This window comes from Perognathus longimembris, chromosome 24 (genome assembly GCF_023159225.1).
Source record: "Perognathus longimembris pacificus isolate PPM17 chromosome 24, ASM2315922v1, whole genome shotgun sequence".
In the NCBI taxonomy this organism is placed as follows: Eukaryota; Metazoa; Chordata; class Mammalia; order Rodentia; family Heteromyidae; genus Perognathus; species Perognathus longimembris.
Genome location: NC_063184.1, coordinates 25,425,820 through 25,453,740, shown reverse-complemented (window position 1 = coordinate 25,453,740; position 27,921 = coordinate 25,425,820). Strand labels below are relative to the sequence as shown.

At 38.7% G+C, this 27,921-nt stretch overlaps 1 protein-coding gene across 9 annotated transcripts in view; it reads left to right on the top strand.

Annotated features, from left to right (window-relative positions):
* Tmem131l (transmembrane 131 like) overlaps positions 1-27,921 on the top strand; it is a 121,438-nt gene that overhangs the window by 60,335 nt on the left and 33,182 nt on the right. For 6 of the 9 annotated variants that reach the window (XM_048333808.1, XM_048333810.1, XM_048333812.1 and 3 more), the window contains 10 exons: positions 14,463-14,540; positions 14,733-14,886; positions 17,930-17,988; positions 18,317-18,425; positions 20,224-20,317; positions 20,985-21,138; positions 21,666-21,836; positions 23,496-23,565; positions 24,579-24,696; positions 27,143-27,284. In XM_048333808.1, coding sequence (XP_048189765.1) covers positions 14,463-14,540; positions 14,733-14,886; positions 17,930-17,988; positions 18,317-18,425; positions 20,224-20,317; positions 20,985-21,138; positions 21,666-21,836; positions 23,496-23,565; positions 24,579-24,696; positions 27,143-27,284 — 1,149 coding nt within the window. The remainder of the gene's footprint in view (positions 1-14,462; positions 14,541-14,732; positions 14,887-17,929; positions 17,989-18,316; positions 18,426-20,223; positions 20,318-20,984; positions 21,139-21,665; positions 21,837-23,495; positions 23,566-24,578; positions 24,697-27,142; positions 27,285-27,921) is intronic. The other 3 variants (XM_048333811.1, XM_048333809.1, XM_048333814.1) reach the window with 2 other exon arrangements.

The following is a 27,921-nucleotide window of genomic DNA, read 5'->3' as shown; positions in this document are numbered from 1 at the left end:
GTAGAAATGATTAAAATAAAAACAAATATATACAGTACAGAAAATCAAGAAGCCTAAGCTGGCGCTTTAAGAAAACTCATATAAAAGATAAAAATGGTGGTCATGATGACCACAAATACAAACCCCAGGTATAATCAACCCATGCCACAGACAGAGAGAGAGGTGGTGTAGAAAGTGCTTGGTGTATAAATACTCTTAATAAACCTATGTCAGTATGTCAGAAAAGAGACCAAATGAACAGGTTATTAAAAGAATAGGATTTAGCCAAACAGATTCAAGAGTAAATAGAAAGCTTAAGGAACTCTACTTCTTTTGAAAACTTTTGTGAATTATTTTAACTTTTGACACAAGGAAAACATGTAGCCCACGTGGTTTTATAGGATTTTATTTTTCTTTTCATTTCACTTTTATATTAACTCTTCCAGAAAACAGAAATAGGAAGACTTCCCTTACATGAAGGTTGTATAACATTGATTTCAAAGTAGATGGGCAGAGTTTGATAGAAATTTAGAATGATCTCACTCAGGAATAGCAAAGCAAAATTTGTAATACTGGCCAACCGAACTGTCATACTTTTGCTTTTAATTTTTTTTAAAGGTACATTCTTTTCTCTTTTTTATTTGCAGTTTTGAGAATTGAACTTCTGGGGCATTGCATATGTTAGGAAATTCCTCTGTCACCGAACTGGACACCCCAACCCTTTTATTTTAATGATAAAAGTTATACACCTTAAAATCCACCACTTAAGGACTGTAATTCTGTGGATTTTAATATATTCACAAAGTTGTATAACTGACACCACTATATTAATTTTAGAACATTTCCATTGCCCAAGTCCCTGGTTGCCACTAAATTTATTTTCTATCTGTGTGTATTTATCTATTATTAATATTTCCTGTAAAGAACATGTATATTCCTTTGTGATTGGCTTCTTTCCAGTAATGTATTTTCAGGTTGTACCCATGGTTATCATTCCATTTTATAGACATAACATATTTTTATAGACATAACATACTTTGTGTAACCATTCATCAGTAGGTAGACATTTTTTGGTTTTGGTGGTATTAGAATTTGAACTTGGAGCCTTGTGTTTGTTAGACCAAGTGTTCTAAAACTTGACCACACCTTTCTCCCCAGTGGTGGACATTAGAGTTATTTCTGCTTTTTGACTATTATGAATAATGTTGCTATGATTTGTGCAGAAGTAAAAGGTACAGGCTAACAATATGTTTAGGTGTACATAGAGTTGGATTTTGGTCTAATGTATTAAGTCTCATGCTAGCATAGCATGCATACAACCCTGAGTTCAAACCCTAGTACCCCCACAAAAGAACAAAGAAAGACAGGAAAAAAAGACAAGAAAAAAAAAAGACAGGAAGGTGGCAGAGGAGAATCTTCTTCTGTCTCCTCTGGAGTGAAGAATCGGGTAAGAAAGGGGATTGCATTCAAAAGAGCAGATATGAGGAGAAAACTCCACAGTGTATAAGAGAAACAGGAAGCTGAAGTGTGATGAATGACAAAGAAGACCTAGAAAACTGGGAAACAGTTGCAGCTCCAGCCCTGGGTTGCTGGGGAGAAGATGCCGAAGTCTTTGCCTAAAGGTAACCTGCCTGCCTTCCTCAAGGTATACCTTTCCAGAGCCTTACACCCTGACTTCCTCAGTGTGACAGACCAGCATCAGACTCGACTTTCACTTCCGTATCTTGGAGAACTGCCGCATGATGCATCTCTCTAGACGGTCTCCTCTTTTAGACTGACGTAGTTGGCCACCAGATTACATTAGGTGAGTGCAAGCAATCTGAAGCCAGGGAAGCCTCAAGACTGAACCTACGCCAAGGACTTGGAAATGAAGGGCAGTAAATGTTCTGGGATACCCTTGTGGAAGATTGTTGTGAGAGGCTGGCTCAAGTAAGTTGAAAGCTCCTAGTGGGAACAAAGGAAGTAGCCAAAGGCTGGACTTTGAAAGGCCTCACCATGCCCATTGAGAGCAGCTTCCTGGCCAGAGAACCATTTCAGAAAACAAAGCAACCAGCCCTGCCTGGTAGAGATCCCAGATTACCTGCTTGCTCTAGAGATTTCTAATCAATCTAGGCTAGGCTAAAGACTGAGCTACACTCTAGGATTTGGAAAACAAGGAACAATTGGAGAAGCAACAACTGGGAATTTAAGTTATTATTAGAATTACTGTAAAATGTAATTATGTAATACAATAGAGCTATAAAACAGAGATGTTTTTAAGTTTAGGGAAAAAATCCATGGCACATTGATTCTACTAAGCAGAAGTGGCTTATGTATGTATGTGTAAGATGTGCGAGGGAGAAGGAAAGAAGGAGAACCTGGCATATTATTGAATTATCTAAAGGAGAGATTTTGTATTTGGGATGTTCTGTGATTATAAGAAGACAGGGACAGTCAGGGAACTGGAAAGAAGGCAGGACAAAGGTAGATTGAAGTTGACCAGGGCATGGTGTATGCCTGTATGGAAATACACACTGAATCCAATTGAATGTGTACAGTAACTGCATTAAAAAAAAAAAAAAAAAAGAATCCATGGCTAGGTGCCAGTGGCTTATACCTGTAATCCTAGCTACTCAGGAGGCTGAGATCTGAGGATCATGGTTCAAAACCAGCCTGGGCTAGAAAGGCTATGAGACTGTTTTATCTCCAGTGCACCACCAAAACTGAAAGAGATGTGGCTCAAGTGGTAGAGTGCTAAGCTTAGGGACAGTACCCAGGTTCTATGTTTAAGCTCCAGGACTAGTGCTTATTCTCCTCTCTCACCACCCAGAAGGAATCCTCATAACTACAGTTGTGGTTGACAAAGGCCACCATATTTTGTTGTTTACTTTCTGTTGTTTTCTTGAGTTGTGAGTATGGCTGAGAGATTCTTCCCCTACCATGGTTCCATTTGGCTGGTTATATAAAGGAGAGACTCCTCTGGATATTGTGTATGATACCTAATACATTTTAGAGCAAGAGTTTTTAACCTTTTAAATTTGGCACGGTCTTTGCTTCTGGTGTGTGGTGTTAAGCTCTTGTGCCTGTCAGGAACAGGTGTTGGGCAGGGGCCTGCCTACAGCCTGCCAGGTTGGGGCAGGGTGCTTTATCTGCAACTTTTGTGGGTGCTGAACCTTGTCATTTAGATGTGGCAGTTAGAAAGGGAAGCTGTAAAAATCTTTGTGAGAAGCACAGGAATGTCTTTTTACTCCCAGTTTGACAGGAAAAATAGAAAGTGGCACATTTCTTTCTAATGACTAGATTGTAAACGTTAGATCTACCATTGGAGGAAATAGACAGGGAAAGGTTTGGCCCTAACACAGTTCTCTCTCTTCCCTGATTTTATTACAAGTTAGTTAAATGGAATGAACAGTTTCCTAGGTGTAATAGCTGAGACTTTGTACAAATATGTGTGTCATCTTAATGTAATTTTTAAACTTTTCTTTGCAAAAGTCATAGATCTCTTACATGAAAATGAGAGGGTATCAACTCTGAAAACTTATTCTGTGCCAGGTGAATACATTTCATTATATAAGGTTTTCCCTAGATGCTGAAAATACTGTGCCAATAATGGGGCTTGAGCTCAGGGCCTGAGCACTGTCCCAAACTTTTGTTCTTTGTTGTTGTTGTTGTTGTTTTTCTCCTCAAACCTGGCTCTGTGCCACTTGAATTACACCTATACTTGTGGCTTTTTGCTGGTTAATTGATGATGAGTCTCTTGGATTTTTTGCCAGGATTGGCTTTGAGCTGGGGTTTTCAGATCTTAGCCTTGTGAGTAGCTAGGATTATAGGTGTGAGCCCCCAGTGTCTGGCTTTTGCTTTGCCTTGATTTGAGTCCTTATTCAGTAGATTTCTCAAGCATATGTCCTCAGAGCACAAGCAGGAATTGTATCTCCACCTAAGCACTGCTCTGCTGAGTGTGTATTCATCTTTCTGGTCTCCCCTCACTGGCCTGTGATCTGGATTCATGTAACCCATGATGTAGCTGCCTCCGTCTTCATTTAAAGTATCACCCTTACTATATGTATTATGTCCGTCAGCTTTCCATCACTGTGACAAATACCTAAAGTAGTCAACTTAAAAGGAAAAGGGTTATTTTTTTTTTTTCTTGGCCAGTTCTGGGGCTTGGACTCAGGGCCTGAGCACTGTCCCTGGCTTCTTTTTGCTCAAGGCTAGCACTCTGCCACTTGAGCCACAGAGCTACTTCTGGCCGTTTTCTGTATATTTGGTGCTGGGGAATTGAACCCAGGGCCTCATGTATACGAGGCAAGCTCTCTTGCCACTAGGCCATATCCCCAGCCCCGAAAAGGGTTATTTTGACTCAGGGTTTTAGTCTATGGTCACTTGGCTCTGTGACTTTGGACTCAAACTGAAGTAACACATGATGTCAAGTCTGCACAGTAGAGCAGACTTGCTCATCCCATGGTAGCCAGGAAGGAAAAGGCTGGGACCTAACTTCTTCCACTAGGTCTCATCCACCTCTTAAAGGTTTCACTCAGCTTCCAGCGAGCACTATTGGAAACCATACATTCAACAGGGGGCTTTGAGGGGACATTTAAGATCCAAATGACAGTAGTATGGAAGACTTTGAAGTGAGTTGAGAGAGGAATAATTCAGGTCTTCTGAGATCTTATCTGTCTTCCTTTATGAGTGTTTCCCAAAGCTTCCAATACGTACAATGTTTGTCTCCATTCAGATTCCTTCTCAGATCCCAGGTATCTACTTTCTTTTCCTGTGGGTTTAATCTGAGGTTTCTATTCTATTTCAACTCTCTACGTGTCTTCTTCCCCCTTTTTGGGGTAAATCGTACTCTACAAATAATCATTTTTATTTGTATAGGTTAGTGGCATTAAGTATGTTTATGGTCTGTAATCATTACAACTATGTATCTCTAGAACATTTCATCTTGCAAAATTGTAACTTCAGCTTGGCATAGTGGTACATGCCAATAATCCCTGTCAGAGAAAGGAGGATTTGAGAGTTCAAGATTGGCCTAGGACAAATGGTAGTGAGATTTTCTCTCAAAGAATAAAATGAAAACAGACCTTAAGGCATAGCTCAGTTGATAGAGTTCTTGCATAGTATGAATGAGGCCTTTGCTTCAATCTTCACTACTGAGAATGAATGAATGAATGAAAAATGAAAAAGAAGCCAGCCCGGGCAGGAAAGTCTGTGGAAGCCTCCCATTAACCACAAAAAGCTGGAAGTGGAGCTGTGGCTCAAAGTGGTAGAGCACTAACCGTGAGCACAAAAGCTCAGGAACAATACCCAGTCCCTGAGTTCAAATCCCAGGAATGGCAAAAAGAGAAACAAACAAAAGAAAGAGAACCTTCATATGTGTACCTGTTAAATACTTAATTCCCTGTTTCCAGTTCCTTAAGCCTCTGATCTGATCTACTTTGTTTCTATGAATTTGACTATTTTTGATTTATCGTGTAAGTAGTCCTATATATTATTTTTTTTTGGCCTGGCTTATTTAAGTTAGCATGTTGTTTGTGTTTATCCATGTTATAGCATGTGTCAAAATTTCACTCCTTTTTAAGGCTACATGGTAATGTATTTATCCATTCATCCATTGGCAGAGACTTGTTTTCTACTTTTTCTGTCTTTTGGCTGTCATTAAAAATACTGATATGAACATGATAGTGATACCTGCTTGAGGCCTTGTTAGTACTTTGAATATATAACTAGAAGTACAAACACTAAATTGTACGATAATTTTGTGTCTAATGTTTTAGGAATCACAATGCTTTTTCCTACTCTTCCTTTTTTAAAGTTTCCTGCCACAACCATTTCTAAGTAGAATGTGGTCACGGTCAAGTTCCAGCAGCCTACTTCATAAAGCTTGACCTATTATTTCTAGGCCATGAGCTGGCCTTAGAAGACCTACGTGCCATTTGTATACTGCCCAGTATCATGCAGTCGTATAAAAATAGTAACTTGTCTGTGGACACAGCCATCATAGGCTTATGACCTCCCAAGGTGAAAATCACACATGGCTATCAGGATACTGCCAACAGTGGTTGTAGTTAAAAGCTAGTTATTTGCCCAAGTGTGAAGAGCCATGGTGTTGCATATTGTATATCACTTTTTGTGGGGCTTGAAGTCAGAGCAGCACTGTCCCTGAGCCTCTTTGTGCTCATGGCTAGTGCTACTTCTGGCTTTTCCTGATTAATTTATTGGAGATAGAGTTGGGCTTTTCTGTCTAGTCTGGCTTCAAACCGTGATCCTCAGATGTTAGCCTCCTAAGTAGCTAGTAAACCACTAGTGCCTGGCTTCGTAGATCACTTCTACTTGATTTGAACCAATATCTTACTATCTTAAAGGTTAACTGCCCTTTTTGTCTAAAGTCTTTCTGGGTTTCTGGCACATTTCAGGGGTTGTGAGAAGTGGTGTACAGTAAAAAGACAGTAACACACACACATCCTGCACTAATTGTGAAATAAGAGGAAAACAAATCAAAGTGGGTTTTGGTAGTGGGAGAACTCTTCTCTTAGAAGCCAGAGGAATAAAGAGATTTCCTTCTAACCACTTCAGTGTAGGAAAAGTGCTTGTCATGAGCACCCAAATGTTTTGTTGTAGAATTTTACTAAGTAAATGAATTGTGAGTGAACACACGTAGGACTTTTCCCTTTGAGGACTTCCTTTATATCTGGTGGCTTGTACGTGTATCTCGTTTCCTGCTCACAATATTACTGTGAACTCAGTGACTCAAACTGAATCCTAGGTTGGGAAGGGAATGTCCCCAGGCACTGATGGCTGGAGATTAACCTTGAGTCTGAAAAGTCACTGGTACCTGTTCTAAAAAGACATGGATCTGGAAAATGGTGTATGTATATGTAAACTCCTTTAAATTTGTACACAAAACCAGAAAACTCAGGAGAGCCAGCCAGTTTCTAGGTTTCTGAGAATGTTTTTATGAGTGGATTTGGCAACACAGGAAAATTTTGTTTCAGTGTCTCTGGCCTGAGGACAGAAGAGGTATGTGAGGGTTGAAACACAGTTGCTCTTTAATATCAGGGTCAAACCATCATGTAACATTTGTTGATAGTTGCTCTGAGAGCCTGTCCTTGAGTAGGAAACACTAGAGTGGGAGGTATGTGGACGAGACCCAAGATACTTCCCATTTATGCAAGATTATTCGCTGTATAGGCTTTTTTTATATCCAGCTTGTATGGGGGCTGGGGGGTGCTGGCTGACTAGTCCCTTGGGTTGTACGGAATCTGTGTTCCTCTGGATGCACAAGTTGCCTTAAGACATGTAGAAAGACCTCTCAAGTTTTGCTTTGAAAACCCTAGAAGAAAAGTGTCCGACAATAATAGAATCTAAGGCTAGGATATTATCTAAGTAATTCTTTTGTGTTTCACAAATTATATTCCTTAAATGAGCCATGCTGTTGGTTTTCACTGTTTGGGTTTTTTTTTTTAAATTTGGTTTGGGCTTTTTAAGTCTCATAATGTAGCCTTGGTTTCACTCATTAGCTATTATATTATACCTTATCTTCTGAAGAGTTGGGATTATAAGCATGTGCTACAATACCCAGCTATATTCCTTAAATGAAAGGTTTCGTATGTGGTTATTACTGAGAGCATCACAATTTCAGGTTCATTCCTTTAAAAATTAATATAGTAGAAATTCTTGTGTGCTTCCATTAGCATATGGTTTACAGTTTTCTTTTATAGCATACAACCCCTTTAACTACCTGTTCCTAAGATCAGTTTAGGATGTGATGGGAAATGTTTTTTTCTCAGTACTAATTACCTGAACTTCTATCCCTTTAACACAAAACTATGGGAGTAAAAAGGGAGATTTTAGCATATGTATTTTATTTACTGTTCCATTATATCTTAAGATTTTGCAGGTACAGGTCTCTGTACTGATGAATATTTAGACTGTTTTGTGAGAGTAGTCAACTTGGTCTGCCCTGATTTACTTGGGAAAAGTGACTGATGTACATTTACCCATTAACTGGTCCTGTGGCCTTCGGTCTCTCATGCTAGCTACATCCTCCTTCATCTTCTGAGAGAGAATGTTAAGGCCATACGAGCGGCTTCAAAATAGACAGGTTTTATTTTCTTTCATTATACCCAGACATAGTGGATCAGAGACATCCTTGTGTCCTGGTGTGTTCCATCAGGCACCTTGAGCAGAACTCATAAACCCAGTCTGTGTGCTTGCTCTACATGACTTACATCTTGCTTATATAGTTTCTTTGTTAAAAGTTGCAACAGCATTGTTCTTTTGAGAAAGAAGGAAGTGAACTTTAAAATCTGTGCACTTCAGGGCAGTTTAGAGGCACGAGTATGCCCCCTGGTGGGACTCTTGAGATATGAAACAGACACTGCAAGTCTGCTGGTTCACTCCACATGATACCTTGTTTCACAAGCAAAATGAGGAAAACCATTGTAAGAAATGCCCTCCAGGTTGTGTGTATTAGGTGCATATGAGACAGTGATTTTCATGGTTAGGGTCCTATCCCCAAGGTATCCTGCTGTGTGTATGCAAACATTCCAGAATCCCCAAATATCCAAAACACTTCTGGTCCAACATTTTGAATAGGGAATACTTGGCCTTCACAGTTTCTTGTTTTCTTATGTTTGCAACTAGCAAATTAATCTTTCTTTAAATGGTAAATTAAAAATACATCCAATCACAAGGTTACCAAGAATAACAAAAATTCTAAGGTGCCCGAGTTTGAGCATTAACTGAGTTTTGCAGTAGTGTGGGAAATGGAGAGGAAAGGACAGCAGGGAGCACAGAGACACAGGAAGGAGCAGCACTGTGCCATAAACTTGCTTTGTAGTTTACTATAGTGGAAGTAAAGTGGTTATTGGGGCTTTTTTTCAGGCTATGCAGTCTTAGGTTGCAAGCACCTAGTGCCATTGTAGCAAGAAAGCAGCCCTAGACTGTGCAGACAGGAATGCTCACACTGTGTTCCAGTAAAACTGTTTACAGAAATAGGCAGCAGCCTGGAGTTAGCCAGCTGTCAGCCTCCAATCACCAGTGTACTTACGAGTAAAGAAAGACACACGAGTATGCTTATGGGCAGTCCAGGATTGCAGCCAGTGTAACTTGGTTATGGGATTCATTTAATGGGTGAGAAAGTGAAATGAAGTTGCTTTTCCTGTCTCTGGCTTATACAACTGTGTGAAGAAAAAGGGGGGGGGGTACAATAGTGACTAGTGGCATGAAGATAAGGCATGCAGCAAATAGGCTGTAAAATAGTTCAGGTGGACATTTACCTCTGGCCAGACCACAGCATGTAGAAAGTGGCTTGATCGTGCTTGATTGTGGATCGTGGCATGACAGTTCAGGTGAGTACTTATCTCTTCTGGACAGTAGATGTGTGTAGAAAGAAATGGGTGACATTCATCATGACGCATTATACTCAGAGCGACATGTAGAATTGAAACCCCTTTGTACTTAAAGATAATATTATTATTAAAGACCTGAGCTAGATAAATACACAGGAAAGCTTCAGAACTACCCTAGGAATGGGGAAAAAGGCACAATATAGTATCCAGAATCACCCCAGCATCAGTGTCAAAGAAGGAGGAAGGAGACGGGCATGTGGTTGGCTACTGATAAAATGATGAAGGGACAGTTAAAACCAAGTTCCTAGGGCTGGGCAAAGTCTGGGATTATGGTCATTCCCTGTAATCCAGATGCTTGAATGGCAAGATTGTGGAGGCCAGCCTGGGCAAAAGGGCTATGGAATCATTATCTCAAAAACAAGCCTAATTTGGTGGTGCTTGCCTATCATCCCAGCAGGAGGCAAGGTAGTAAGATTGGATCTCAATCTGAAGCTGGCCTTGGACAAAAACATGAGACTCTACCTGAAAAATAACTAAAGCAAAAATGATTGATGTGTGGCTCAAATGGTAGAGTGCTTGCCTAGCAAGTACTAGACTCTCTGACTTGCAAAAATGTACAACACACACCTTTATATTTGGTTCAGTAGAGATCATTTCAAATGTGGTTAAAATTTTAACTTGTCTTTGATAGATGGGTTTGTTCATAGAATGACAGTTTTACTACTTCTTAGAGATTTTAAGCTCAGGTGGGTGTAACGACTTGAATCCTAGTTACTCAAAAGGCTGAGATCTGGAGGATCACAATTTGAGTTGAGCCTGAGCATAAGTAGTTCACGAGACTCCATCTCAAATACTAGTGAAAAGAAAAGCTAAAGTCGTGGTTTTAAGTGATAGAGCTCCAGCCTAGCAAATAAGTCAAGACCCTGAGGTCAAACCCCAATACCTCCAAAGAAAAAATTAGGTTTAGTTTGCACATTAAACATTCTCACTCTAAAGAATATTCAATTACTAGCAATAATTGAATAATTTGAAGAGTCATTGACTAACGGTCCTTTATTAAAATGACATTAATGACTTCTTTATTAAATGACATTTTATGGCATATTAAAGTGTAATGCAATCTTTTTATTTTTCTTTTAAAGAAACTCTTTTTTGCCTCCGTGACAACTGAAGTTGTTGCTATAGATTGAGCGGAGAGCCTCGTGAACATGAGTATGAGCTCTGTATTGAGACCTACTCCTCCCAAGTTGTGAGGTTTTTCTTGGGGGGGGCTGTATTGGTTTTTTTTGGCCCCCCCCCCTTTTTTGCCAGTCCTAGGCACTGTCCCTGAGCCTATGTGTGCTCAGGATTACCACTGTATTACTTTCAGCCCACATCACTACTTCCAGCTTTCGTCTGTAGTTTACAAAGGATTACAAGCAAGACCACACTAAAGCTACCAGCACAGCTATGTTCGTCGCAGCACAATTTACCACCACTAAAATATGGAACTAACCCAGATGCCCCTCGGTAGATGAATGGATCAAGAAAATGTGGTACATATGCACAGTGGAGTTTTATGCTTCTATCAGAAAGAATGACATTGCCCCATTCTTAAGGAAATGGAAAGACTTGGAAAAAAAATCATATTAAGTGAAGTGAGCCAGACCCAAAGAAACATAGACTCTGTGGTTTCCCTCATTTGAAATAATTAGTACATGTCTAGGATAGTCCTAGCAGAAGATCACTATAGCTCAATAACTGTGTACATATGAACATATAAGATGATGCTAAGCAAAATGAACTCCAAGTTATGGAAATAAGTTATTCATCGTTGTTGTTATTTTCAACATACCATGTGAAATTATGCCATTTTCTTTTGTCTTTCTTCCCCAGGGTTTTACCCCTGATGTTACTGTAACTGATTTTGGTACCCTTGGTGTATTGTATATACCTTTATTGGAACTAGGGAAGGGAAGGGGAACATCAAAATGGAAAGACAAAGGGTAAAAAGCAAACCAATGCAACAGCAATACTTATAAGACAATATGCTATAAGCCAAGTGTACAACTCGGGGGGAATGAAGGAGGGGAAGAGGGGAGAAAAATGAGGGAGGAGGTATAACAAGTTGGATAAGAAATGTACTCACTGCCTTACGTATGAAACTATAACCCCAGTACCTCATTTTGACAATAAATAAATTAATAACAATAATTTAAAAAGAGTCTCATGGACATTCCTGCCCGAGCTGACTTTAAACCACAATCCTCAGATCTCAGCCTCCTGAGTAGCTAGGATTATAGACATGAGCCACCGGCACCTGACTTGGTATAGGGTTTTTAACTCAAGGCCTTGTAAGTAGGCAGTCTACTGTTTGAGCCCTATTTCAGTTCCTTTTGCATCATTACTTTTTAAATAGGGCCTCATGCCCAAGTAAGTCTGGACATCAATCTTATTTATTTACTCTTCCCAGATAGATGGAATGACAGGTGTCACAACTACTCCCAGCTTTTTAATTGGTTGAGATGGAGTCTAGTAAACTTACCTGACTGGCTTTGACCAGTTCGCCCTCACAACAGCTGGGATTACAGAGATGAGCCACTGTGCCTCACCTCCATTTTTATTAGCTTATATTAATGGTCAAAATTGCATTCACTGTAATAATTACATACATAGAATGCACCCCAGTCAGATTCACCCCCTCCACCAATTTTCCTTTCCCCTTCTTAATTTCATCATGCTTGGTTCCATTCTTTTTTTTTTTTTTTTCCGGTTGTGGCCTTGAACTCGGGGCCTGGGCACTCTCCCTGAGCCCTTTTTGCTCAAGGCCAATGCTCTACCACTTTGAGCCCCAGCATCTCTTCTAGTTTTCTGGCGGTTAAATGGAGATACAAATCTCTGATTTTCCTGCCCCAACTGGCTTCACAGAATGATCTTCAGATCTCAGCCTCCTGAGCAGCTAAGATTATAGACATGAGCCACCAGTACCTGGCTGTTCTGTTATTAACACTTGAGTATAAAGTACTTGAGTCATATTTGCTTCCCATCATCTTTTACCCTACTGGCTCCCACTTGTCTCTACCCCCAAACAGAATCTATTTTACATTGCTGTCATTAAAAATTTTTTTAGCAAGGATTTATTTTAGTCAAAAATGGTTAAAGGAAACTGGGAAAGAGAAAGTTTTGCATATGACAGAATAAATCTTTCTTAGTGTGGCTTATTTTGCTTAACATGATCTCCGGTTCCATTCATTTTCCTGTAAATGTCGTAATTTCTCTCTTAATGGCTAAATAATACTCTACTGGGTATGTATACCTTAGCTCCTTTTTTTCATTCTTTGGTTCATGGGCATGTAGGCTGATTCCATGTTTTGGCTACCATGAATAGTGCTCCTATAAACATGGGTGTACAAGTGTATCGACTGTATGCTGACTTGTGTTCTTTTTCATCTATACCCAGGAGTGGGCTAGCAGGATTGTAGCGGTAGATCTATCTTTAGTTTTCTTTAAGGAAACTTCCATAGTAGCTGTGCTAATTTACATTTCTTCCAGCAGTATATGAGTCTCTCCCCCAGCCTCTACTTCCTCAACATTCCTTGTGTGTTTCCTTAATGATTACCAATCTGACTCAGGAAAGATAGAATCTCAGTGTAGTTTGTATTCGGTATTTGTGTTGGTTTGTATTTCCTTTATGCTAAGGATAACTATTTTTCTTCATGTATTTATTAGTGATAAGATTTTTTTGTGTGCTGGTCCTGGGACTTGAACTCTGGGCCTAAGCCCTGCCCCTGAGTTTATTTGCTCAAGGCTAGTGCCTTACCACTTGAGCCACAGCATCACATTCAGCTTCTTGCTGATTAATTAGAGATAAGTCCCATGGCTTTCCTACCTAGGCTGGCTTCGAACTACAATCCTCAGATCTCAGCCTCCTGAGTAGGTAGGCTTACAGGTGTGAGCCATTAGCACCCAGCACCACAAACATGGTGGTGGCACTTGTGCTTAACAATATATCTTCCTGCACTTCAAACTTGTTCATACAAAATTAATCCAGTCTTGGCAGTGAGTTCCTTCTTAACTTTGCTGAGACTTCCCTGTGCTCTAATTCTAGGTCTAGCTTCAGGCACAGCATGTATCTATAACCACTGTTCCAGAGACATCAAACTTTGTGGACTAGGAGGTCTTAGAACCTTAGTCCTTTAGAGACACATGCTGCTCTAATGTGGTTATGTATTCATTCGGGTGTGTGCAGCCCTCAGCCTCCAACCCAGATGCCCTGTCCTTCCATTGATCAGATTGGCTGCTTCCTTTTCTTGAAGCTATGTTACAATCATTCTAGCTAAGGTCTTTGAATTTGACAGAGTTCTGCATTGTTTCTATACACTTTGGTCTCCTCCATGCATAGCTCTTCTACATATTAAAAACGATACTGGCTGGGCACCAGTGGTTTATACCTGTAATCCTAGCTATTCAAGAGGCTGAGATTTGAGGATTGTAGTTCAAATCCTGCCTGGGCAGGAAAGTCTGTGACATTCTTACCTCCAATAAATTACTCAGAAAAAGCCAGAAGTGGCACTGTGTCTCTAACGATAGAGCAATATCCTTGAGCAAAAGAAGCTCAGGGAGAGCACCCAGGCCCTGAGTTCAAGGCCCAGGGATGGCAAAATAATAATAATAATGCAGTTGAATTTCTTTTTGTGGTCTTTTCTGTCTTTAGGATTGTGGCTTCTAAAGATCATAGCACATATTCTTAAAAACTGAGTGTTTCTGGGCAAACATACGTTAAGATAAAAGTAAGATTCCTGGTTTAAATACAGTGGTCAGCATGTGTTAGAATCACCAGCATACAGTCTTCAGATGTGTATTTAGAACATACTCATTTACTTATTTGCCCTACTAGGAATTTTCATGTTGCCCAAAAGAGAAGTAATGATTTCCTTGAGAAGGTAAACCAGTAACAGCCCAGATTATTCTCTTTTGTTCCCTGTTTTATTTCTAGTAAATAGAATATACAACACTTAGTATAGAATAAATAGAGAATATACAACAAACACTTCACGTTTATTGAGTAAATGAATGAGTGAACAAGTGAGTTTTCTAAATAAGAGATTATTTACTAGTAGTATTAGGTTATGCTGTTTGCTTTCTTTTATTTTCTTTTTTTTCTTCTTTTAGGTAGCAACCACTAATACTAGCCTCCTGCAGGTACAACTGGAATGCAGTTTACATAATAAAGTGTGTCAACAGTTAAAGGTAATATAAAAACATTTAGTATCTTGAAAACCACTGGGTCTTCCTGCTTTTTTGCTTAAAAATAAAAAAAAAAACCAAAATCGTATGTTCTGTTCTCAGAAATAGACATGTTGCCTTAAGTGATTTTCATTTTCAAAAGAGTTCAGATGATTTTTTGATATTTTCTTTTTTTCTCCCTCCTTTTAATCTCAGAGTTGTTACCTGGAATCTGATGAAGTCTTGCAGTTACAAATGAGCATAATTGTAACAATGGAAAATTCCTCAAAAGAATTAGAAGAAAACACTCAAGATTTGCTAGATCATCTTTCTATTGTATATGTAGCCACAGATAAACCTGAGACCTCAGGTAAGGTGAAATCTGTTAAAAAATCTCATGACAGGGCTGGGGAATTTAGCATGTGGTAGAGTACATGCTCAAGGCCCTAGGTTCTATGCTCAGGAACTGCCAGTAAGTATTCATTATTATGTATTTGGATTGCCAGGCACCATTGGCTCATGCCTGTAACCTTAGCTACTCAGGAAGCTGAGATCTGAGGATTGCAGTTCAAAGCCAGCCAGGGCAGCCCAGAAAGTCTGTGAGATTCTTATCTCCAGAAAGCCAGAAGTAGAGCTGTAGCTCAAAGTGATAGAGTGCATAAAGGTTTTTTCCTTAAAAAAAAATCTGATGATAATGGCAAATTTGCCTTCTTTAGAACCTTTTCCCCCCACCAACTTCAATTACCTTTCACTAATACTATACTCTGTTTGATCTTAAAAAAAGAAAGGATGGAAAAAGGGGGGAAAAGAAAAGAAGCATCACTGCACTCAGGAACATAGAAATGGACCAAAGACTTTCAATATAACTTCCAGTGTGCATTCCCGAATCCAAAACTTTCAATTCCTTATGTAGTAAGGAATCAAAGGATAAAAGTGTTTTTCAAAATATGCAAGACTACAACTGCAGAACCAAATACAACATTCAAAAAAAAAAGTAGACCAAAGTTATATAGCTTCTCCAAGTTGGGTTTTAGAATACATTCTATTCCAAATCAACCAAAGGACTTTTTATTCAGTGTACTTGATGCCTCAGCATAAGGAAGTTTTCAGTACAAAGAAAAGAACACGATGTTAGTTTCAATCTGAACTCCTGGATTGTCTGAACAACTGAACAGAGCCAGGCCATACTGTGATCAGTTAGTAAGATTATCAGTTAGTAAGATTATCTTTAAAATGTTTCATTTTAATATTTTTCATTCAGAATATCTGTGATTGTTAACAGCAGTGAAATATTTCTGATAGGGAACAAAGGAAGTGGAAACTGATAGTGGGGACATAAAGTTAGCTTGGGCATGTTTTAAGAATTCTACTCAAAGTCTCCCATCCACAGAGAAGCTAGTGTTACTTGAAGATATGAGTGCTCCTGTGGTAGCCATACCTGAAGCACAGTATTGTACATAAGTAAATTTTGATTCTAAATTAAATCCATATTTAACTAATATATATTATTTTATATCTTTGTTGTATTAAAATGTTTAAAAACACTAAAAATAAAATACTTCAAAGTTGAAAAAAAAAAGTGATATAGTGCTAGCCTTGAGCAAAAAAGGTCAGAGACAGGACCCAGGCCCTGAGTTCAAGCCCATGACTGACAAAATAAATAAATAAAAATAATATTTTTGGATTCATTTACATTATCATCCTATAGTATTTTCGTGTAGACTATCATAACAATACAAGATAGACCTTTGCTCTGTTTCTCAATCTGCAGTTGCTCACAGACCTACTGTATTTTATTTTTTTTTGTGAGTCATGGGGCTTGAACTCAGTGCTTGGGGTCTCTCCCTGAGCTCTTTTGCTCAAGGCTAGCACTCTACTATTTTGAGCCACAGTACTACTTTAGGTTTTCTGGTGGTTAATTAGAGGTAAGAGTCTCATGGACTTTCCTGCCCTAGCTGGCTTCTCTCCTCCATCTTCAGATCTTAGCCTCCTGAGTAGCTAGGATTGCAGGTATGAGCCACTGGCTCCTGGCTAGGCTGTATTATTTTGAGGCATTCAGTGGCCACTGCAAACTGCTCAGTATCTCTTTGAGAGTAATGTTCTTGGTGTTTTGCAGATAGTAAGCATATTAAATGGGCATAACTGTCTTAAGATGAATATTCACAAAGTATTTTAAGACAAATAGCCTCTCATTTAATTTTTAGTGGACTGCAAATCTCAGCTGACCAGATCCTGTTGTTTTGCTGTATACTTAGTGGTTGATAACGATTTTTCCTGGATACTTGACAAGTTGGTTCAATGCATTCCCTTATTGGAAATATGTAGTGTGTGCTAATTACCAGAAATAAATTCTTAAAACTTTCTAAGAATTTTTGCATAGTACATGATGGATGAAATTCATAAGTTAGGTTTTCCTAATATTCTTTGGTATGATGATTTCTGGTATGGAGTGTGTATATGTATTCAAATTCAAAGAAAGAAGTGGTGCAAATAATATCTAAGAGCATAATTTTTTATTGACAGTCCCAGTCTTGTGTGTGTGCTAGAGACCTATACACAGGGCCTCATATGGTAAGTATGGGTCCTTCCACTGAGACACACCCTAGCCCTGTTAGCATTAACTGTTTTTGTTTTGGGAGAGGTTTCTTTTTTTTTTGTCTTGTCCTTTTTGATACTGAGGAACAAGCCCAGGATATTGCACTTGCTAGGCAAGTGCTTTGCCACTGAGCTACATCCCAGCTCCTTGCTAGGGTTCTTGGTTGATGGTCAAGCATCATTTGTCTTTCAGTGTTCAGAATTGGCTGTTGTAGTGATGGGTCAACAGGGGGGTTCTCTTGCCCTCAGCCTTACCATTTTTGGTGAATGGTGGACACTGATTTAGGGATTGCTGTCCCATGGGGAACATTTCTGCTGTTTAAAGGCGAAAGCAAGCGGGTGTTCTGAGATACCAGAGTATAATTCTTTCCAAATGTAGTTGTCTAAATTAGGAAGTACAAGAGTTTCTAATCAATAAAGTTTTAGCTTTATTTCAGGCTATCTGGTTGGTTACTGAAGAACGTACCATGACATTAAATTTAGACCTTCTCTCTTGAAAATTTTTCATCATTTAGTGAGCCTAGGTGATTAGGCCAATACTTTCGTAAGGATCTTTTCTCTTGTGACTTAAAGTTAATACCCACCAGCATGCGTCAGACTCTGGGTTTAAGCCCCACCACCACCAAAACACACACACACACACACACACACACACACACACACACACACACACACACACACACACACACAGAGCTTTGCTCTTCATTTTGATTTCAGAGTTGTGCACAGAAATTCTTTGTAGAAATGTTTAACCAATTACTGTATTAAGGTTTGGGAATTTTATGTTGTAACCTCATTGCTCTGATTCTTTTGGACAGATGATTCTGCAGTAAATATGTATGTATTACATTCAGGAAACAGCCTTATATGGATACAGGTAATTATCAATGCTTATATAAAGTAGAATTTGAAATTACAAGAGTACATTTAATGGCAAGACCTGAGGGCTTTTTAGAAACAGATGCTGAGACAGTTGTAAAGACACTGTTTTGCTTTCATTTAACCCTTTGTCCTTTGCTTGAACCCCTATTTGCATGGAGGTTTTCAGCACTCATTTTCTGCTGCTGTTCATCCATCTGCTGAGCAGTTGTTAGGTGCCTGGTCTGTGCTTTTATACTTAACTTGAACTGAGTGGGTTCAAGCTGGGCAAATACTTTTTTTTGGCAAAGAGGAGTAATATGGATTTTATTTTGTTGTTGTTACAGGATGTTCATCATTTTTCCCATAGAAATGATCTGTCTTTGCAGTTTGAACCTGTACTACTACCTACTTCCACAACAAACTTTACGAAAATTGCTTCTTTTACTTGCAAAGGTACACATTTTAGTAATATTGAGGTTTACTTTGTTACAACAGATGGGGCATGGCTTTTAAGAAATGAATGGGTTTCGTTTCAATAAACTACATTCGTCAGTGGTTCTTAGAGATAGTTTGATCCAGAAACTGTTGCTGATGCTACTTGTATTCTACCATGTGTACAGGAGATGATGCTTTTTCATAGGTAGCATAGTTGTTGTGCCAGGATTGTTTAGAATGTGCTGCATAATGTCTAGTCAGGACAAGCCCAGTCCTGTCTTCAGGTTCTTACAAAGTTCTGTAAAGGAATTTAGATGGATTTGAAGCATAACAAAACATCTTTAAAGGAATGTAACTTAAAGCAATGATTGAGATGTAATTTATTACTGCAGTGGATAAAGAGATTGATAATATTGTGTTAGTAATGATTAGAAAATAAAATGTTTATGTTTTAACTGAAATAGAATAGATAGCATACTGTTTGAAGGGAAATTTGGCAATCTTAGAAAATTTAAAGTGTGTGTGTGTGTGTGTGTGTGTGTGTGTGTGTTCTTGATCCTTAATTCTAATTCAAGGAATGTGTCCCATAGATATACATATTTTCAAAAACCATACCTAAGATGGGCAGGGTGGTGTACAACTATAGTTCCTTGGAAGGCTGAGATAAGAGATTTTTGAATTTAAGAAGTCAAGCCCAGCCTATGTAATCTTTATTAGAAGCCCCAATCTACAGAAATAGACTTGTGACAACAGGACAGCCTAAGCATCTACTGTTGTTGTAATGAATTCATGTACAGGAGAGTGTACTCTGAAACCACTAAAAAGCAGCACAACGTATGAGTAGGATGTGGCATATAGTTGTTTGAAAGGCTGTGTGCAGGCCACACACCAATGGCTCCTTCCTATAAGGCTAGCTACTCAGGAGACCAAGACCCTGAGGATCACACTTCAAAGCTAGCCCAGGCACAAAAGTCTGTGAGATTCTTATTTTCAATTAACCAGCAAAAGGTGGAAGTGGCTCAAGTGGTAAAGCCGTAGCCTAAGTAAAAAAGCTCAGGGATAGTGCTTAGGCCTGAAATCAAGCCCCAGAACCAGCCTAAAAAAAGGGAGGGGCGAGTGTTGTAGGCCTACTGCTGTATACAGAGAACACTGGAAGGATCCCTAAGGAACTGTTGTTTTCTCTGAGGTGGTTGGTAAGTCAGGGCTCAAAGTTTGACTTAGCTTTATATATATTTTTTGTTAGTGTTTGAATTTTGGTTTTGAGCCATGACAAAAAGCATGACAATTAAGAATTCATTACCAGTGGTTTAATGACCTACGTCAAGGAAAACATAAAAATATATTGGTAAATTAACGTTTTGAAATGCTTTCCCACTGTTTATTGTTAAATTCCTTTTTCCTATTTAGATTTTATTCCTTTCATACTTATTTCTCCACATACTTTCGTTACTTTACCAGTGAGCTTTGAGTTTTCCTTTTGTCATTGATGTCAGGACTTTGTTCTTATTTATGATAAACACAGGTCTGTGTGAAGAAAGCCACATGGTATCGACTTGAAACCCTCCCCATCTCCAAGAACAAATGAGAATGTGGCTTAAAAGGGGTAGAGGAGGAATATGGATAACATTCCAGATGATTGGCAACAAGCTAGTTGAGAAGAAAGGCAGATTGGAAACATTAGAGAAAGTATCTTCCATATATAGTTCATTCACTAATTTAGTAGAGACTGAAAAGTGAATAGTATATGTCCATTTTTGTTCAATCATAGTAGAACCAAAAGTGTTTATACATGACATTTATTTCTTTATACAAACAGCAGCTACATCATGTGATGGTGGAGTTACAGAAGTTATGAAGAAAAAAACCACTCCAACACTAAATGCATGTCTCGCCTCTCCAGTAATTCAAGGGTAAGTTCATTCCACTTTCCCTGAAATGCTGGGTTTTGCATCTTACATTTTCAAAATGTAATTGATAGGAGCCAGACATTGGTGGCTTGCATCTGCATTCCTAGCTACTCAGACCCAAGAAAGAGAGGACTGCAGTACAAAGCCAACCCAAGCAGAAAAGTCAGCTAGACCCCATCTGCAAAATAACCAAAAGAACACTGGGCTGGAGGTGTAGTACATGTGGTAGAGTAGAATACTAAAGCAAGCAGGCTTACTGAACACGAGGTGCTGACTTGATATGACTCTTTCAGGACTTGCCACCTATGCATTAGCACAGGAAAGTTTTCCTAGCAGAATGGGAAGAGGGAGCTAAACAACTAGATTAATAAAATAGATTCCACACCTGGCAGCCATGTGCTTGGAAGGAAATGCTCCTGTGATGTTCTCTGAGTTTCTTGAGTTGTGTTGTGGTCCTGGTTTGGTCCTGTGGCCTCTGCAAATGCCTTCATCATGACCCAGTCACTCCTCTCTGGCCTTCAGTTTCTCCAAGTGTGAACCGGAAGTTTGTGGAGTGATCTAAACCTTTGATACGGTTTTATTCTGCTCTCCTTTTTGCAGTTGGAGGCTCCTGCGAGTGTGGGCCACTCTCTTTATGTGGGATGACAGTCTGTATGTCTTCTGTTTGTAGGTATTTCAGAGTGGAAACTTCTGCAGCCCAGTTTCTCATAGAGGGTCATGAGAACTCATCAGGGGGGTGGTCAATATGGTGCCTCAACTATTTTGACCATGGTGTTGTATTAAAGGATGTGTTTGTTTCCAAGGAGACCAAACACATTTTAAAGGTATATATGATGTTTTTCTCTTAAGTTTTAGCCTATTTTCAGCTTTGTCTAAAGTAGAATGCTATGGAATGAATATCACTAGAAATTAATTTTGACTTCTCATTTTTAAAGCAAATATTTCCTGTTAACATTTTCAGAATTAGTTACAGGAGTTCTCTATTCTTGTTTGTTCATGCCTTCCCCTCCCCTCTCATTCCCCTTCACAGCTATTGCTCAGGGATCTCAAATAATCAGTAGCATATTCATTAAAAATTATTCTTACCATTATTCAACAATGTCATATGATTTGTACTGAAAGATTATATTTATTAAAAACTTCAAAGTTTATTTGTGAAATATAAAATAGGGTCATATTAAGTTATTATTTAGAACATATTTCTATAAGAAATAATAGTCTTTGACCTGGAACTAATTGAGATTGAATTAGGCTTCCTGATATGTAGCAGAACTTTAGCATCTAGTCTATAATGATTTTAGTCATACTTAGTGTTAGGAAAAGTAATCTTTCTTGCTTCTTTTCTTTTTAGATTCTGAATTTCACTGGCCCTTTATTTCTACCTCCAGGCTGTTGGAATATATTTTCTTTGAAACTTGCTGTTAAAGACATTGCCATAAATCTGTTTACCAATGTATTTTTGACTACAAACACAGGTGCCATTTTTGCAATACCTCTGCACATTTTCTCAGCACCAACCAAGGTATTGTTTGCAACACTGTATGTGTGTTAAAATTTTAATAACATTTCATTTATATGGTGCTTAGGTTTTATTAAGTGCATTTAATTCCATTAATTGCATTCATATTCTTAAGGCTGTCTAAAAGATGGATATTCCCAAGCCAGTCTTGGATTATGCATTTGTTTAGATGTGGAACTCTTGGAAATGGGCTATTTTTATTTTTCATGAAGTAATTTGAAATTATTTTTGAAAGTAAAGCACTACTACTATGAGGTGCTAGTGGCTTACGCCTGTAATCCTAGCTACTCAAAAGACACATCTGAGCATTCTGATTAGAAGCCAGGGAAAGTACATGATGAGACTATACTATTCCACTTAAAAAAAAAAAAAAGACTGAAGTGGAGCTACTCAAGGGGTAAAGTGCTAGCCTTGAGCAAAAAAAGCTTAGGAACAGCACCTAGTCCCTGAGTTCAAGTCCCAGGACTTATGCACGCACACACACACACACACACACACACACACACACACACACACACACACAGGAATAAAGCACTACAAACGAATTCATCAGTTTCATTTTCATTTAGTTTGAAAGGCTTTTTGTTTATTTTTTTCATGCTGGTAATCAGTTTCAGGGCCTTGTAGACACTAGTCAAGTGCTCTGTCACTGAGCTGTGCCAGCTCTTACCTTCTAGCAGTTTTAAGTGAGGAGTATTTGCTTGCTGTAGCAAACATGGTTGAACTTTTAACATAAACTTGTAATGACTTCAAATATATTATAAATTGTTAAATGTTTTAGTTAGATCTCTTTAAGTGACTTGTTAGTGAGCCAAGTCTTAAGCCTAAAATGGTCCACAAGAGAATGCTTTCTAAAATCTGGACAAATAGTGTTTTATTTAGATTATCTTAAACATATCCCATTTTTCTCAATGTTTATTTCTTTTTATTTGGTTACTACTGCTTCCTTTGGTCCAAGCTATTCTGTATAACAATGGTTTTTAACTTTTTCTCTTTGAGACATTCATGCAACCATCTTTCTTATTTTTCTCACTTACTGTTGATGTTTCATACTTAGAAATGCCTCATAGTTAGCGTAGATATGAAGGTAGAAGATGTAGAAAACCAAACACAACAAAAACGTATCCAGTATTTATTTATGAACAGGGGAGATTTCTTTAAAATTTCCCTTTTCCAGTCAAGAGACTCATATAAGAAGAGTGATCATGGGAGGGATGAGAAATCAGGCTCCAGAAGAAGCAAGTGGAAGTTTATACTCTCCACACCTGTAGCAAATAGGCATTCAATGTCTGGGGTAGCTATGAATTAGCATACACTAGTATCTGAGGATTAGAGTATGCACACTGTAAAACAAGCAGTCCTAAAACAAAACCACTAAGAATGTCCTGAGAGTAATCAATCTTTAATGCAGATGGCAGCTTGGTGTCTTGTGGGTCCATGGGTTGTCATTATGGGCATTGATGATTGTGTGGAATTTACTGTAGTGAGAGGCAGCTCAGATTTCTCTGGTTTTAATGATTAAGGAAACAAATTCTTGTTTGCCTTTAGTTAAAAAGGAATTCACTGAGGTGTAGAGGCTAATGTCTGCTTCATACTTTTGTATTAGGATTTCTATGTTGAGTGTTGTGCTTTAAGTTATTTATATATTACTTTTTAACCTAGGAAGGGAGTCTGGGTTTTGAAGTGATAGCACATTGTGGCATGCATTATTTCATGGGAAAGTCAAAAGCAGGTAAGTATTTTGCCCTTAGGCTTTCTGTAGAACTCCACTTTGGGGGGCGGGGTGGGAAGCAGTGAGTGAAATGAACATTTTTAGATGAAATAATTGATCCTCTTAAAGTACATGCATAGTATTCTGTTGGGGAGCATGGTCATTAATCATGACCTGAAATAATTATAAATCCTTCATGTACTTGTGTAAATAGTGCCCTCTTGGTTTCAGTAGCTTAAGCTTTGGTTAAGAGATCTTTAAAAACAAAAAATCCTGTTTGGTCATTATGGTAGACTTGAGTATAAGGAAAAATGGAAATTCTCTGATTTTTGTGTTAAAGAGCTGTCTAGAAGTTAAGTCAGATGATTTGGAATTGTACTTGCAGACTTAATAGGGACATGTACATCTCACTAAGAGGTACTATATGGCTTGAGTGAGTGAAGGTCATGGTGTTGATATGGAAATGATTTCTAGGTTGTCTGAGGGTTTTTTCTGAATTTTGGCATATTACAGCATTTCTACTTTAGAGACCCACCTTTATCCTGGTACACTTTAGCAGAAACAAGACACAGAGTGGCTGAGCAGTCAGGGTGACTAGTTCATGCACTTGTGCAGGATCTGCCTCTAGTCCATGCCCTCTCATTGGAATTTCAGTTGTCCTCAGCACTCTACTTGGTATCCTGAAAGATTTCCATAATAAAGATCAACACTTACATCAAAAGTAGTTTTGTATTTTAGATTGAAAGCTATGAGAAATGTTGTAAATGTAATATTTACTTGTTTCAGGCCGTATTCATGAACCATGTCTTTTATGTTACTACCTCCATATAATCCATTTAGTTTTGCTTTTTACATGTTTAATTTGCTCTTATCATTTGCCATTAAGGTACAGGGACTTCATTAGAGCAGCTTAGGAAAGAGAATTTCACTGTGTAGTGCTCTCAGTTTGAGATGTCTTAAGAGTCAGCAGAGTTCTTTACTTCTTGATCTGTATTTTCTGTAAATCTAATAAATAAATTGGATCTAACTTTTAGAAAATCCTAATTGGGACAAGAGCCTTTCTCTGGACCAGTCTACCTGGAGTATGGATTCTGAACTTGCAACTAAATTGTATGAACGATGGAAGAAATACAAAAATGGTGATGTCTGCAGGTAAATCTAAAGGACTTGCCTTTCCCCTCTTATCCCTATCAAAGTCTTCATCTTTTCTTTTTCAGTTGGGAAAGACATGTTACCCATAGCTGCTTTTTTGAAATTGCACTCTTTTTAGTGATCAGTATTGTTACCCTTGTAACAGCATAAAAAAGGGTAACAATACTGATCACTAAAAATTAAGAATGCAGGGCTTGGGAGTATGGCCTAGTGGCAAGAGTGCTTGCCTCATATGCATGAAGCCCTGGGTTCGATTCCCCAGCACCACATATATAGAAAACAGCCAGAAGTGGCGCTGTGGCTCAAGTGGCAGAGTGCTAGCCTTGAACAAAAAGAAGCCAGGGACAGTGCTCAGGCCCTGAGTCCAAGCCCCAGGACTGGCAAAAAATAAATAAATAAATAAAATTAAGAATGCAATTTCAAATAGTGGTTCAAAGACAACCTGGGTAGGAAAGCCCATGAGACTCTTGTCTCCACTAAAACTTACTCAGAAAAAGCTGAAAGGGGGGCTGGGAATATGGCCTAGTGGTAAAGTGCTCCCCTTGTATTCATGAAGCCCTAGGTTCGATTCCTCAGCACCACATATATAGAAAAGGCCAGAAGTGGCACTTTGTAGCGCATTGAGCAAAAAGAAGCCAAGGATAGTGCTCAGGCCCTGAGTTCAAACCCCAGGACTGGGGAAAAAAAAATAAAGATAATAAATTTTTTTTTGAAAAGATGAGAAGAAGCCGGAAATGACACTGTGGCTCAAGTAATTGAGTGCCAACCATGAAACAAAAAAGCTCAGGGGCAGAGTCCCAGGCCCTGAGCTTTAAAAGCCTCAGGACCAGCACCCAAAAATAGATTTCCCTGGTTAAGTATTTGTTGTAGCTATGTGTGTTGTGTTTTTATGGGTTTATTTGTTTTTGGGTTTTTTTTTGTGGCAGTACTGGTATACTGGTGTTTAAACTTTTTTCATTTTTTATTGTTATTATAAAGGTGATAGACAGAGGGGTTATAGTTATATAAAGCCAGATAGTGAATATCTTCCTTCATTCTCTCCTAGTTGTTCCCTCCTGTCTCTACCCACAAGTTGTATAGTTAATTTTAACATTGTGTCAGTGCGTACCACTGCTGGATTTATGGAGCTTGAACTCTCAAACCACTACTTCTTTAACCATACTTCCTGCCTGACTTTTTGCTAGTTATTTTGGGGATGGAGGCTCATAAATTTTTCTGCTTGGTTTGTCCTCTAAGCTGGATTCTCTAGATCTCAGTCTCCCAAGTAGCTACTTGTGAGCTACCATCTCCTGGGCTTGTTTGTTATTCTTTGCTTTCTTTAAGTGCTGTAAGGACCCTCCTTGCATTTGATTTGTCTTCTTTCTGTAGACTGTAGGGCTCCAACTGTCTTCATTTTTCAGCTTGTTGGCAGCTTTTTAAATATGAGTCAGTTGTCTTTAGAACATTGCATATTGTGGATTTTTCTGATCAGCTCCTCAAATGAATATTTGGGTTAATAAACATTTTACTAATCATAGTTACCTGATAGATCTTATTGTATAGTCTGTCTCATTATTAGCATTGTTAAGGTAATTGTTGGGTATAGGTGATGCATAACATTTTCACTTTCTCATTAATTAATAATCTACTCTGTGACTATTTTTATCCCTTCAACCAGGGTTTGAACTCAGGGTTTTTGCTTGGCTAGTGGTCTGCCACTGAGCCATGCCTCTAGCTAACCTTTTGCTGGTTATTTTGGAGCTGAGGTCTCACAGCCATTTCTGCCTGGCTTTGAACCACAATCCTCCAGATTTCAACTACTTGAATATGATCACAGGTGTGAGCTACTGGCTCCCTGATGATATTTTTGATGTCATGCATTTATTGTTCCCTAAGAATGTTTCACTTAGTGGTTTTAGCATTCGTGGCTAATCCTTGTTTGAATCACCTGTTAGACTGATAGCTATAAAATGGTAATGTTTCTAATGATTTCTTTTGTTCTACATTTACTTAGTATATAATTTGTTAAAAAACCCTTTTTTAAAAAACATCACTATAGTTTCTAGTTAGTGTGTTGTTTTATGTTATCATAATTACTATTGTTAATGATGAATTGTCCTAAGTCTGGTGTGGGTGTCTTGAGAGGGTTGCTTGTGGCTTCTGTATCTTTTATAGGTTGCCATCGTTCTCTGAGCAATTCTTTTTCAGGACAACAGAATGTTCTAGAGTCAAAGCTTTTTTTGGAGAGGGGAGTGGGAGGGTGGATCAGATTTGGTGTCTGCTGCCTTGTTCACCATGTGTTCTAGCTCTGAGCTATGCCCCAGCACCATTGAGTGATTCCTAACATTTTCTCTTTTCCTAGTAGCCCGTGTTCCTTTTTAGGGAGAAAGTTATTCAGTGATTTCCCATTTGCAATGTCAAAATTATTTATTTATCATAATATTTTCTTTTTTTATTACCTATCCAGGAGGAATGTGTTGGGAGTGGCTCAGTTTGCTCATTTGAAGAAATCCAAGGAATTAGAATCCTTTGTTTCCTTTTTGCCTGGTTTGGTAGCTGAGCCTGGCCTGGTGATAAACTTCAGCGCAACTGCCCTCAGGAATAGTGTGGTGAGGATAACAAAATGTGTCTCGCAGTCAGTCCTTTTGGTCACTGACACTTCGGCCTTTCAAAGTACCAGAGTATTTCCACTCAGAGATATTATTTCAAAACCAAACACACTCATGTGTCACTAGGGCATTTTGAGTTGGGGAGGTGTCTAAAAAACAAAACAGCAAGTGAAACTCTTTAGGTGACTTAGAAGTGTTGAATTGAAGTTCTTAAATATAAGTGTGAGTTAAAATCTTGAAAACATTCACCCTGGCTTAAATGAGGCTCAGTGTCAAAGGAGAAGCTCAGAAGAAAGAAGCCCAGGGGAGCCAAGTTGCTCTATGATACCATCAGGAACCTGGGTCCCATCTGCCAGTTGACTTTCTGTCTTTAGTATATTGGCTTCCTTCCTTATATGTGCATCTCTGTCTAGCCGGGGTGGCAGAATGAAGGCAAAGGGAAGGAGGTGCCACTAGTGGGCATGCATTTATGTCTCATAATGGCAACCTGTATCACACGTATTCAGAGTTATAATACGCACTTTAGCCATTGCTCATGGAGCTTCCTCAGGATGATATCGTACAGCTGCTTTTATATTTTACTTAATATTTGGTTTTGGAGCAATTTCTGTTTAGACAAAAGAGTAATAGCAAGTAT